This window comes from Epinephelus moara, chromosome 18 (assembly GCF_006386435.1).
Source record: "Epinephelus moara isolate mb chromosome 18, YSFRI_EMoa_1.0, whole genome shotgun sequence".
Lineage (NCBI taxonomy): Eukaryota > Metazoa > Chordata > Actinopteri > Perciformes > Serranidae > Epinephelus > Epinephelus moara.
In genome coordinates this window covers 14,448,441-14,461,716 of record NC_065523.1, presented here as the reverse complement: position 1 = coordinate 14,461,716, position 13,276 = coordinate 14,448,441, and the positions used below count along the sequence as shown (strand labels likewise).

At 41.5% G+C, this 13,276-nt stretch overlaps 1 protein-coding gene across 1 annotated transcript in view; it reads right to left on the bottom strand.

Annotated features, from left to right (window-relative positions):
- The window catches only part of asic2 (acid-sensing (proton-gated) ion channel 2), a 540,319-nt gene extending 527,043 nt beyond the window's left edge, over positions 1-13,276 (bottom strand). The window contains exons 1-2 of the mRNA XM_050069916.1: positions 13,071-13,276; positions 11,698-12,319 (exon numbers count right to left, since the gene is read on the bottom strand). Of these exons, the coding sequence (XP_049925873.1) occupies positions 11,698-12,273 (576 nt within the window). The 5' untranslated portion in view covers positions 12,274-12,319; positions 13,071-13,276. The remainder of the gene's footprint in view (positions 1-11,697; positions 12,320-13,070) is intronic.

Below are 13,276 nucleotides of genomic sequence, written 5' to 3'. Positions count from 1 at the left end.
CCTGGAAATCAGTGCCGATGCCCGAACAAGCTGCAAGAGTGACGTAGTAAACTAAAACACAGTTTTGCTACTCTGCTCTTTTGTAAGCACACATAGAGCTGATCTTTCATCTCTGTCGTCTGTCTGCTTGTGTGTATAAGGGGTGGGAATCACCAGAAGCCCCACGATACGATATTATCACGATACTTCACAATACAATATTATTGCGATTTTAAAAGTGTTGTGACATGCCCAGTATTGCAATATATTACAATTATTACCTTTTTTCAGCTGCAACTTATGTCACCAAAGAAAACTTTTGTCTCTCTTACTTCGATCATTTAATTGCAGCAAATTGTATCTCGTGGACTGAAAATGCAATTGATTTTATTATTCTAATAGGCTACCAAAAGAGTCATTTGTATTTGTAATATCAAAAATTTAAGTAATGAAAAAAAAAACAATACTTAATATTGCCAAACAAAAATATCGCCATACTATACAGTATTGACTCCCCACCTAGTGTGTTTGTATGTCTGTGTGTGTGTGTGTGTGTGTGTGTGTGTGTGTGTTTGTGTGTACCTGCTTGTCTACCAGTGACACTAGGCTATTACTAAAATAATGTAGAAAAGAAAAACGACCAGACACCAGAACTATCGCAGCAGATCGGCGTTGCAGCAATAGTTTTGGCCAACAGAACAGCCGTGGAGCTCTGTGGCCGACCTCCAGGTTTCGAGGCACTTTGTGGCACTTCTGCTTCCTGTGTTAACTCAGCGTTCTCACCCAGATATGCTCTCAGGTACCAACATTTGGCACCGATTGATTTAACGTGAACTGGTACTCAGGAGTAAGACATAATTTGGTACCGAACCCTGGTGCATACTGTGGCTATTTAGCTGTGAAACATGTATGAGTTCCTGGATATTCATTGTGCATACCTCAGAATCTCAGTACTTTTTTGGGACTGACTGATATGCGAGTATCGAAACCTTCCAAAAGCACCAAAAGTTGGTGTCCAGTCTCAGGTCAGATTTGTGTTCTTCACTCTAAATGATGATCTCATCTGTCCAGGTCAATTTAAAGCTTATTTCTCATGTAGATAACCATCTAACTGCATCTTCACGATTTTCTATTTGCTATTTAGCATGTCAGCCTCACCATCCCGCACCAAGGGCCCACTTAGAGAGGCATTATGGTACTGGGTATTATCAATCCACATGACGAGGGCTTTCCCTGTGCATATTCGTTTTCTGTCTCCATCATTAGCAGCCATAAACGTTGAGGAGAAAACGTTTTTCATTGAGAGAAAATTAATTTCTTTTTGCTGTCATGATTTCAATGTGCACACAGCAGCAGCCTCAGGTAGCCGACAGGATACCATGAGACAAAAGATCATGACGGGATTAAAGGGGGAAAAAAGAAATAGAATTAACGTATTTTTATTTTTTTTTATTTTTCCTTAATGTCATGTCTGAAAATACCCAAAATGAACACTGTGAGCAGACTAACTGATTACTATAAGCTAATTATTTCAACAGTATATCCTGTCCAAGCTTTTTGATCCATGTAAATGGTTAATTTTTGTTTTTTCTTACCCTTTGAGTTACAGAATGGCTGCTTGTGTGTTGTTACATAAGAAAGCATTTTTATATTTCTCAGAGTGATACATTAAAATTTTTTTAAAAGAAATTTAAATATTGTAGTGGCACAGATATCGAAACTTTCAAATTATGCCCAGCCCCCCATCAGTCTAAAGCGAATTCAATCAAAACACAGAGAAAGAGGAGCCCTGCATTCATTGTTAAACTGTTTTGTTCCTATACTTCCTGGGAAGCTCAGGTCAGGGCGAAAGAAAACCTTTTCTGCATTGTGTACTATGTTAGCTCCCAACTACGTCGAGTCTGCAACATCATTTGACATTTCCCTTTCAATATTAAAGCTCTGAAAATGAATGAAGAACTTCAGAGTTTTGCTGTTGGACCGGAAAACAAGCTGCATTACTCTGTTTCAACACGTCAACCAAATTAATCACTTCATTAATCACTGCGCCAATAATCTTCAGCACAGCCCCAAAATCACTATCAGTTGTTTGAGGGTGAGGAAAACCCTTCAGGGGAAAATTACTGCTCCTTTAAGCCTCACCACAACACACACTTTATCATCAGCCTACCATAATCCACCACTGCAGACAGCTGCAGTGTCTACCACATAAGCGCCGTCCACACTGAGCTGTCTGTCTGTGGCTGCACTCCAGCTTTTCTTCCGAGCTGGTTAAATAGCACAGGTTGCCGCTGCCTCTCCAGGGCGTTTTAGAGAGGCGGGCTTGTGGGTGGCAGTGGTGCTTTCCATGCCCTTTAAGAGACTCAGACATCATGCCTGCCGGGACTGTAAAATGCCATGGTAATGCCACATTAGTGATTAATACAGTGCATCCACTAAAACCTAATGTGATGCATTGGGTTTTTCAAATGTTGAGAAATTAATCTGAAAGTGATAAAATGCAGTTGTAGCGGCCAGAGGAGGAGGAGGAGGAGGGGAGGAGGACAGATTAGAAAGCACAATCCTCCCCGATGGGTGACTGACAGTAGTCTTGTGGTGCTCTGCTGGCGAAAGCGAAGAGAATCAAGCCATGCAATAATCAGCCAGTGGAGTGCTCAGGCCACAGGTTGTGTGTAATGGCTAATTACTGTTGCTGTAAACAGCCAGCACCATTACATTTGCTGCGCTGTCCCAACAAGGCTCTGGTCAGAGGAATAAACGAGTGGCTAATTAGTGTCTGTGTGATACAGAGCGCAGGGTCTGGCTGATATCAGGTTTCACATTAAGGCTGAGAGTGTGTGATAGGGTCCTCCCTGGCCTGCAGTGCTCTAGGGGTATTTATACATATAAGCGAAGCACACAGAGAGCGCAGGCCGGGCACACTGAGCTGATTCACTCTGGCAGACACTGATGTGGCTTGTCAGTGTGATCAATCAGCATCTAATGGTGGTTGTAATCACACACGACAAAACAAACACAGGCAAGAGGAAGTCCACTAATTACCATATACGAGATCCACTCACACTGATATCATTACACCTTCTTAAGGCTGGGCCATATGAATAAAATCAAAATTACAATAAGGTTTACTACAGGAAAATATTCAGCTGAAGTAATAAGGCACCCACATCCTGCCACATCTCATGATTAATTTAGTCATGGCGGCCTAAATGATTGTATCACATGACATCTGGCCTTTGCTCTTTTCCTCAGAAGGATAATGATTTATTAAATCAAAGTGTATTAATTTTCTATTATATTAGCAGGGTTTTTTTTACATGCGAGGTGGCCAACATCTGCTATTAATCACTGGGAAAACCCCGGATTTCTTTTTTTTTTTTATATATATATGTGCGAACCAAAATGTCTCTGAAACACACAGTATTCCAAACTGCCAAGTACCGAAAGTTGGCTCTGTACAGCTGGTCACATCCATAATATTTTTCACATATTCTATAATCAGATAGTTCCTGATTTAAACCACAATTAGGTGAAGTTCTTATGTGTCTGCTTGTGGTAAGACAACATTTACTTTTATGAGAACTGGCTGCTTCTTCCATTAAATGAAAAGAACTGTTAGTAGAAACCCTGTATTTTTTAAATTGAGGTGGTTCATTACAAACTGCAAGGGAACTCAGAGAGTGCAGTCCTCTGCCAAGGCCACATGTCCTATCTCGGAGAAGTAAACAATAATTTGAGTATCTGCACGGTGATTCAGATCTGTTCCAAAATTGTAACGGGGTCATCCTTGGCCCAAGCTACACCCTTCCACCAAGTTTCATGGTCTGTTGTTTTTCTATAATCCTGCAGACAAACAAAAAAGGGACAAACTGAGCCAAAAACATAACCTTCTTGGCGGAGGCAATGACACACATACATCGGAAAAAAGGCTTTGAGACTGTAAAACAATGAGGAGGCCCAGAATACAATACCAACTAATCAATTTTACAGATATCTACAAATAAGAATTTATTTAAAAAGTAAGCAGAGAAAGAGCATACAGGACATTCATCCTGTTGAAACATATTATGAGTAGCTATTATGGAAACCACAGAAACACGATGAGCAAACAGACGAAATTCTACAAGGCAAACAGGAAAAAAAACAACCAATATCATGAAGAACAAATAGGAAAAGTTGGAAACACGAATAACAGATACAGAATAAGAACACATGTTCACTGAAATTCACAATTCCTTATTTTGGAGAGACTTCGCTTGGAAATTAAACATGAGATACTTCTTGACCCCAGAAATTATCTCAAAGTATAAGAGATCAAGCTCTCAATGCTGGAGGAACTATTTAAGTAATTTCTACTAGTGTAAATTATTAAATACATATTGGTTTATGTTGATGGAAGAGATTTTTAAAAACAACTGTATTTAAAAGCAGAGCATATCATTTTGGGAAAACCCCCAAATGAAAAAGCAGAAGCAGGCGAGAAATAGCTATTTAGAATCTTGAGAATCACAGCACTGAAACAGATGGCCAGAGGGTGGGGGTTTCCAAAATGGAAACGTATGTTTCAAGATCTTGGGTTAAAATTAATAGCTTTCTGACAGAAACGGCTTTCTGGCAGCAAGCCTTCAAAGCAAACTTCTCAGTATACGTTCTGCTGCTCCCAGAGTGTGGTGCTCTGAAGAACCAAACAGTAATTGTGTTCTAAAAGTGCTCCTTTGTGTAAGTGTGTAAGTGTGTGAGAGAAGGAGAGTTTGCCTTGCAGGCTTTCTGACAGAAATTTCCTGGTTACGGTTAGGAAAAAAAAAATCCTGGTTTGGGTTAAAATTGATAGATTTCTGACAGAAAGGGCTTTCTGGCAGAACGTCTTCAAGGCAAGTAAAGTTCAAAGTGACTAACAAAATAAGGAATATGGAAGATGTGTTTGAGAAAAGGTGGCTTATAAAAGATGGGAGACTGTAACTATACTTTTGTTGTATTTAATGTATAAAAATTTGTACAGTGTATGAGATATTAGAACTTATTAGTTATTATCTTCTACTATTAGTTAGCCCACACCTCTTTAACTGTTCAGCTTTTTTCCCTATTGTTATTAAACTGTGAATGTATGGCTGTTTATATATTTCATATTTTTCCTTATTTATTTTTCCTTTAACACTGACCAAAAGTTTAATTTGTAATGAATTGAAAACTAAAAAGCAAATAAGCTGTGTATATATGAACATGGGCTTGAAAAATAAAGTATTAAGAAATAATGAATAAATAAGACAAAACAAAAATGTCGAAAATAGCCTGACCAGTGCTGCATTTTAAGGCTGCGTCAAAAGATAATTAAGAGTTTTAAAAACTAAAACTAACTTCTTTTTTTTTTTCATAATAGGCCTATCAGCATTTCTGATAAGTATTCCCTGAATTTAATTATTCCAAACTGTGACCATCAACTGGTCATTCAGCAGTTGGAAAATGTAAATGTTGTCTTTGTGAATGTTTCTAAAACTTCTTTAAACATTTAATTATCATTTACACAGTGCAATTTCTCATTAGGTTTACTAGGTTCAATAATTTAAACATGAGAATTTGGTTAAGACAAACAATAAATAAACAAAGCTGCTTATCACACCTTATGATAGCAAGTAAGAAAGTAACTTACTTTATTTATGAAGTTCCTTTTGGGAGCAAAACATCACAAAGTGCTTCACAAAAGAATTCAGGCAACCAACATTAATACAGACATAAATATAGGTGAATATAAGTCTGATGGGCTCTTGAGCTACACAATGCTAACTGGGATGGAGCAGTACTCTGACCACTCAGCATCCTTACAGAGACGCTGTATTGAAAGAAACTCAAAACAGGGTGAAAGCAGCTTTTGTATTGTTCAGCAGAAGGATGCAGCATTTAGTAAGAGGTATGCTCTCCCTGTTGGCATCCTTGAAAAAAATAAGTGCCAAAGTGCTTATTTAGGAGCAATCATGTCAGAAGGGTTACAGACGTGCTCACATATGAACTTAAATGAACAATATAAGCAGTCGGTACGTTTGAAAAATGCTAAAAAGCTATCCAAGGCTGCACATAATACATGCATATAGGTGGAATTATGCACACTGATGCTGCTGTTTCTCTTTTGTGCAGCGCTCTGCTCCAGTTCCATCAGTCACATCACACCGACTCCTGTGTCCCACAATCCTCCCTACGGTCATTCATCACAATGTCAGTCAAACGCTGACTCGGGTCCCTGGAGTGTCATGGTAATGTCGTTCCGCCGTGCGTGCGCGAGTGTGTGTACTCATTCATGTATGCGTATATTTTGATGTGTACGCGTTTGTCTGAATGCATGTGTCTGTGTGCGTTCATGCATGTGTTTTTTCTATTTTTGGGGGCCCTTTCTTGTTTTTTTTCTTTCCTCTCAGAAGGCGCCGGAGATATGAAGGTGTGTCGCTGCAGTGACAGAGAGAGAAGAGACAGAGCGAGTCGACAGAGAGTAGTGGGGAGAAGTCAGGAGGAGCTCAGCAGCAGCAACAGGCAGAGGGCAAAGAGGATGACAGTGCCTTCTAGTAGCCTCACTGTCAACATGATTATCTTTGAACCCAGCTTCAGGTCAAAGGCGTGTCACACAACATGCAAGACGGTTACTAAGGGGAGTCCAGCAGAGACTCATTGGGCTGCACCGGCAAGGCTAGCTTTGCATTAACTCCCTGAAGATTCAGCAGAATGAAATTATGAAAATGTTCTCCTGGCAGACTTTGCTGCGGCTCACTGAAATATGGATCAAAACTCCTGGGGATGCATCCGTCTCAAGGCATGACTAGAAAATCACTACAGCCAACATGTGATGCACCATTGTTGTTTTTCCAATTAGCGCCTGTGCATCGAGTATCTCTCAGGATGAAACATGGAGATATCAATCCAACAGACACAGACCTAGATGCTTTAATGTCTTAGATTACACACAGCCGAGGCGCAATAATGCTTTTGATGTGGTCTGTTAATGACAACCCAGTCTTCTCTCTACAAAATGAAGACCTCATCAAAGCAGATCCGATCCCACAGGCAGTTCTATATAGTGCTGTGTGCATTGTGCATGCTTCACTGGTCACTTCTGAGGCCAACAACAGACAAAACATCTCGTTAATACAGATCTGTGTCCGCTGCAATCTGTACAAGCTTTCAACAGAAAGTCAGGCTGCTAGTTAGCCAACTGCCCATTACGTGACTGTGTGCCCTGTTACTTATAGAACGAAGGAACTGAAGCAAAACATAAAAGCTGATTGCGGCTTTGGTTACATTTTTCTACTGTACCAGGAAGTCATTGGTTTTCACTCATTTCTAAACAGTGAAAAACAAACAAAGTGAAACCAACATTCTGGTGCCATTCCACAGGTTAGACCCAGTGCTGGACCACAGGGTGCACAGCTTCAATGGGAATGCAGCCAGTTTTAGCCAAAGTAGGATGGAAGAACTATAGAGACTGGTTGTCAGTGGGTGCGTTCATAAATCCAATCTGACGCTCTACACTAAAATGAGAGTGCTGTTGTTCTAAGAAATAAGGCACTACGTTTCTATAGATGAATTAACATCAGTCACAATTTAGTTTCACCAGGGTTGATGCTACGGTTGTGACAATAACCACATTGCAGCAATACCGGGACTCCATTTCCTCAGACAGAGTGCCCAGTATACGTTCTGCTGCTCCGAGAGTGTGGTGCTCTGAAGAACCAAACAGTAATTGTGTTCTAACAGTGCTCCCAATGCGTCATTTGTGTATGTGTGTATGTGTGTAAGTGTGCAAGAGAGGGAGAGTTTGCCTTGCAAGCTTTCTGACAATTTCTTGGTTAAGATTAAGGGGAAAAAAAATCCTGGTTTGGGTCAAAATTAAAAGATTTCTGACAGAAACGGCTTTCTGGCAGCAAGCCTTCAAGCTGTTTTTTTAACAGCAGGAATATGTTGCTTTTCTGTGAGGCTTCAACAGAACAGTATATGTGTTCTAACAGCGCTCCTAATGCATCCTTTGTGTATGTGTGTAATTGTTTGAGAGAGGGAGAGTTTGCCTTGCAGGCTTTCTGACAGAAATTTCCTGGTTACCGTCAGAAAAAAAATCCTGGTTTGGGTTAAAATGAATTGATTTCTGACAGAAAGGGCTTTCTGGCAGAACGTCCTCAAGGCAAACTTCTCCAATGTGCTACGGCGCAGAGATCCAAAGACAGAAAATCAATATGTGGAGGTGGATGTTTATAAAATATGAGTGTGTGGGAAACCATGGGATTTGCTGCTTCCTCTCTGTCATATATAATAGTAAACTGAATTTCATTTGTTTTTTATTTTTTACATCAGGCAAAACAAGACATTTGAAGATGGAATCTTGCTTTGAAAAAGTAGATTGTAGAATAACAGATAATGAAAAAACTGTTTATTAATTAGTCTTATTGATTTAATCTTTGTCAATCACAATTTGCCTCACAGGGCTTTACAGCATTGACACTGAAAATCTCTTTTACAAGAGAGACCTGGCCAAGGTAGAGGATAATCAAAACACATTAAAACTGCAACAAATACAGCATATAATACAAAAATCCACAAAAACAACAACAACAACTACTCAAACATAGCGGCCTCTCAAGGAAAACAAGCACAACTCTGTCACCACAATCTTTAAGATGCTCCTAAATTCGTCAATTGTTTTTAGTTTTAGATCTTTTTGAAAACTGTTCCGTGTGCAAGGTGCACAGTAGGAGAATGCAGTTTTCCTCAGATCTGTTAAAACTCTGGGTACAGAAAGGTATCAAGTCTTTTATATTTCCTCACAATAAGTGGAACAGAGCACCGTACAAATTATCCATCTGCCAATATGGCCTTGTACTTATCTGATATCAGTGCTCTGATTTCCAAAATCTGTACACAATGAACATAACAGATAGTATACACACTACACCTTGTAGGACTATAACCATAGAAACAGTTGCATCCATAACAGAAATGTCACTCTGTTACACCAGCCTACAGCCATGGTCTAATATGCATCACATCAATTTCAGGAGGAGAAATCTGCCACTTACTGATATCTTTTGCTTATCAGTTTACCAGCTCTAAATCAGGACTTTCTGTATTTAAATTAAAGGAGCTCATGAAATAAGAGGTGTGAAAAGGTAGTACGCAATACCCTGATGTGTCAGTGCTGCTCTAAATTTGAACTAAATAAGGTTCTCACTTCAAATAACAGTGTTTCTGTATTCCCAGCTTCCAAAAGGTGTTGATTACAGATCTAAATCTAGCCTTTGGGTTTAAATTATTTTTAACTTTTGTTACTTGTAAATGTTGATAGTTGCACCAATTTCAATTTAATAAGGGTTTGATGAGACCTGGAATGCCACCAAACCCCACCCCTCGTGATAGTGTCATTATTATTGTGAGGGAATGCAATGCAGTCTTTTTAAAATCAATCTACACTTGAACTGCATTAGCAGGCAATAATAATGCAACACAGACAAACCTAATGCAGACTCGGTGCTCGATGTGATGGATTACACAACTCAAGAGTCTGCAAACAGTCTTAAACAGCAAAATTAAAAAAAACTCCTGAAAAACATTTTAAAATGGTCTGCAGAAATGTTATGTATACATGATTTGTGATAGTGGGGTAAACCTTACAGAAGTACCAGCAGCATAATCCTTCACAACACTTTCCAAAAGGCGTCTCAGGAGCCTTTTAACATCCTGTTTGTTACTGAAGAAATGACCAACAGGCTTTTCATTCATGAGGGAAGTTTTCTCAGCAGAGAAACTGAGTTATGTGCTATTAAAGCTTTACTATTCAGAGCTTTCCATAAGCGCTGGCAGCCGGCCAAACAGCCAACTACTCATTTAAGTCCAGCTGGCTGCTTTATTATATTAATATTTAATTAGAATAAAATTGTTTTGTCTAACAAGTTGCTATCCGTTTGGATTGTAAAAATTCAGATTTATCTGACATTATGAACTGCAAGCTGCCAGATGGGCAAAGTATTACCTTTTTTAGCGACCAAGTGTGTCACCCCTATCGTGAATTTGCCAAAGTCACTTATCTGATCACGGCTGACTGACATTTTTTTTTAATTATTCATTAGTGTGTACAGCACAGGGGTCAAAAAGTGACAAAGCAGTGATCCAAGAAAGTTATTAATAACTTCAAGTGACACTGCATGCAATAGTCCACCTTCACCCTCTATTTCTCTGTCTCTTTATCAATCAAACTCACACACACACACACACACACACACACACACACACACACACACACACAAACACACACACCTGCACTCTGTCCTTGTCTCAGTCCTGACAATTGTGCAACTATAACACAGTTGGCAGTTTGCAGGTCGATTCAGGTGGTTGATTAAGGCATATTTTTGCATCGTCACCCCCTCCCAGACCCAAACAATGACATCATCGTGATAATGATGTTTCTCCGTGGACATCGTTATATGCCAGTTCGGAAGACACTGCCCAACCCTAATACGTGGTTAGAATTATTAATAGCTATTTAAAGACTGTGTGGTATAACATGCACAAGAAGCCTAATTCTCCTTCACAATAATTCAATACATGCAAATGTATTAAAATATGCAATGATTAAGATCAGTGTACATGATTACATAGTGTCATTACAATGTGCCAGGGGCCACCAAATTTGGGCATTTACAGCCAGAATCCTTCTCCATGGGGGGTATACTCCCGGACCCCCCTAGCTGGCTACTTTTCCCACTGGCTTCATATCCTTGTAGAAAGCCCTGACTGTCCTTTTCTCTAGCATTCACATACTGCATGCAGTGTGCACTTCACCTACCCACTGATGGTGTTAGTTAACAATCAGTCTGAAGAAGTCTATGTATGCAACAAGTGGGTGTTCAGAATACTGTTTTGGTGTCAAAACCAACTGGTGCCAGAAATTACTCGCTTTGATCTGCCAAAAAGTAGAATATTTGCTCTAACATGCAGGCCTTAAATCAGTGCAACAAAATGTACTGCATTTCACCAACATAACACCACCTGGTTCCGGTGCATGTAATCAGGTTTTACAAGCACGGTATTGACACAGAACAAATGAAAACAGCAGGCTCAATCGCAGGCCAAATTAGAGAGAGAAATTAACAACAGCAACTATGCAAACAATAATACATACAATTTGACTGCATTTTTTTTAACCAAACAACCCAACAGGTGCACAGTCATCCTTTGAATGCTCTGGTTTCTTGTAAAAAGAAATAAAAGTCCTTAGCAGGAGAAATAAAGAAAGGGATTTGGGGGAATGTACTATTCACTACGGCCCCAGACAAAACAATTACTTTCCTTCAGTGACCAAAACACTGAGGACCTGTTGCAAAGCTGTATATGCCAGTAAGCACAATGCTATTATGTGAAGACTGAGGACAACAACAAGGCAACAGCAGAGAATATATTTGCAGAACAAAGCTTGAGAGCCGACCTGTGCAGCCAAACACGAGAGTCCCAAGGAGAAAGACCCAGCAGGAGAAAACCCAGCGTAGCAGCGTGGGAGGGAAAGAGCAGCTATCAGCATACATCAAGTCATTTTGCTGGCAGGAAAAAAAAAATCATCCATCTCTGGGAGCTTACAAGACTCAAAACACGCAACCTGAACACCTCACAAGCAGAGTCCTCTGAGGGATGCTGCAGACAGGCTTTGACCCCAACAGAGCTGACATTTAAAGAAGACATAAGCGAACTCACGGTTTTGAAGTCGCTGTGGCTGCACTCCTGGCCTTGGTAACGGCAATAGAGCATCATCTCTTTGAGGTCGTGCCCGACCCTCTCGATGAACTCCTTCATGCTGAATGCCTTGGGCTTGTAAGCGGTGAAGTTGGCTTTTTCCTGCAGGAAAGCCAGCACGTCAGGCTCGGCCAGGTGCGGCTGGGGGATTGTCAGGTGCACATCCAGCAGGGCCAGCAGCTCCCCGGCGTGGTACAGATCATTGCGCGTGAGGCGGCTGAAGCGGTAAGCGTTGAGGTTACAAATGGTCACAGCAGGGAAGACCAGGCTGCTCGACACCACGGCATCCAAACTGGTCACATGAGGGTAGGAGAGGAAATAGGCCAAGCGCTCAGCACTCTCCAGGGCTAACAGTCCGAGGCAGGCCAACAGAGCCGCAGCCCAGAGCAAGCGGCGTGCACTGGGCTGACCATAAGGGAAGATGAAGCGCAGGCCGTGCAGCGTGCTGGTGTGAGCGAAGGCCTGCCAGGAGGTGGGGTGCAGGCTGGAGCTCTCTTGGCTCCCCTGACTGCCACAGCTCTCCTTTAGATCCATCATCAGCCCTCCAGCCCCTCAGCCTGGGAGCCCCCCGGTGCACTCACACCTGCACAACACAGAGAGGGAACATCAATAAAAGACCCTACAATCATATTGAGCATATTGATAAAGCAAGAGAGGAGAAAGGAGAGAAGGGGAGGAACACAGAGGCATCAAAGAGCAAAAAGACAAAAAGTATGAGGTAAAAACAGCCCTGCTGCAACACTGACAGAAAGCATGATAAAACACTGCAAAATTAGAGCAAAGCAACAACTGGCAAAGAACAGGAAGTATACACAAGGAGGCAAAGATCTCCACAACCCAAATAAACTACTACGGAGTGTGAGAGACAGAGGAGAAAGATGCTCCCTGAGGGGCATCCCTCTCCTCTCCACCTCCACCTCCACTCTCAATCACTCCCTTGAGCTGAGAGTTACTGTGGCTGCCAGCCTGCCTGTGGCTCCTATTACACCCCCAACACCCACACACACACTCTACCTAAATCCCAAACTGCCTCCCCACCACCACCCCCCGTTCCCCTTCATCCTCTGTCGCCCTCTGTGACTGCTCGATTTCATTGACAAAAATCCCAGAGGTAAGTCCTCTGTGACACCCAGAGCGAGAGGTGAGTCACTTAAGCCGCAAGCCAATCAAAGCTGCCTCTGTGTATTTAACGTCCCGACTCATCTCCATTCAAAAACACACACACACACACGCACTCACGCGGTAACTCTCTCATGCGCGCAAAATGACACACACACATGCGTCCAGGCTTCTCAGGATCTCCCGTGCGCCCAACTAATGACAAACCTAAGCACCTCTGTTGTTCAGCCTAGTGAGAAGACATCCAGCCGGTGTGAGTCTGAGAGCGCACGTGTGTGTTTGTGCGCGTGTGTGTGTGTAAAAGAGAGAGGGAAAGAAAGGGAGAGCCGTTGATGATCAGAGCCACTGGTTAGTCTCGCATGCCGATCCAAACTCCTCCCGTTTTCCTCTGGCCAGATACATCCGCTTTCCCTCCTCTTCC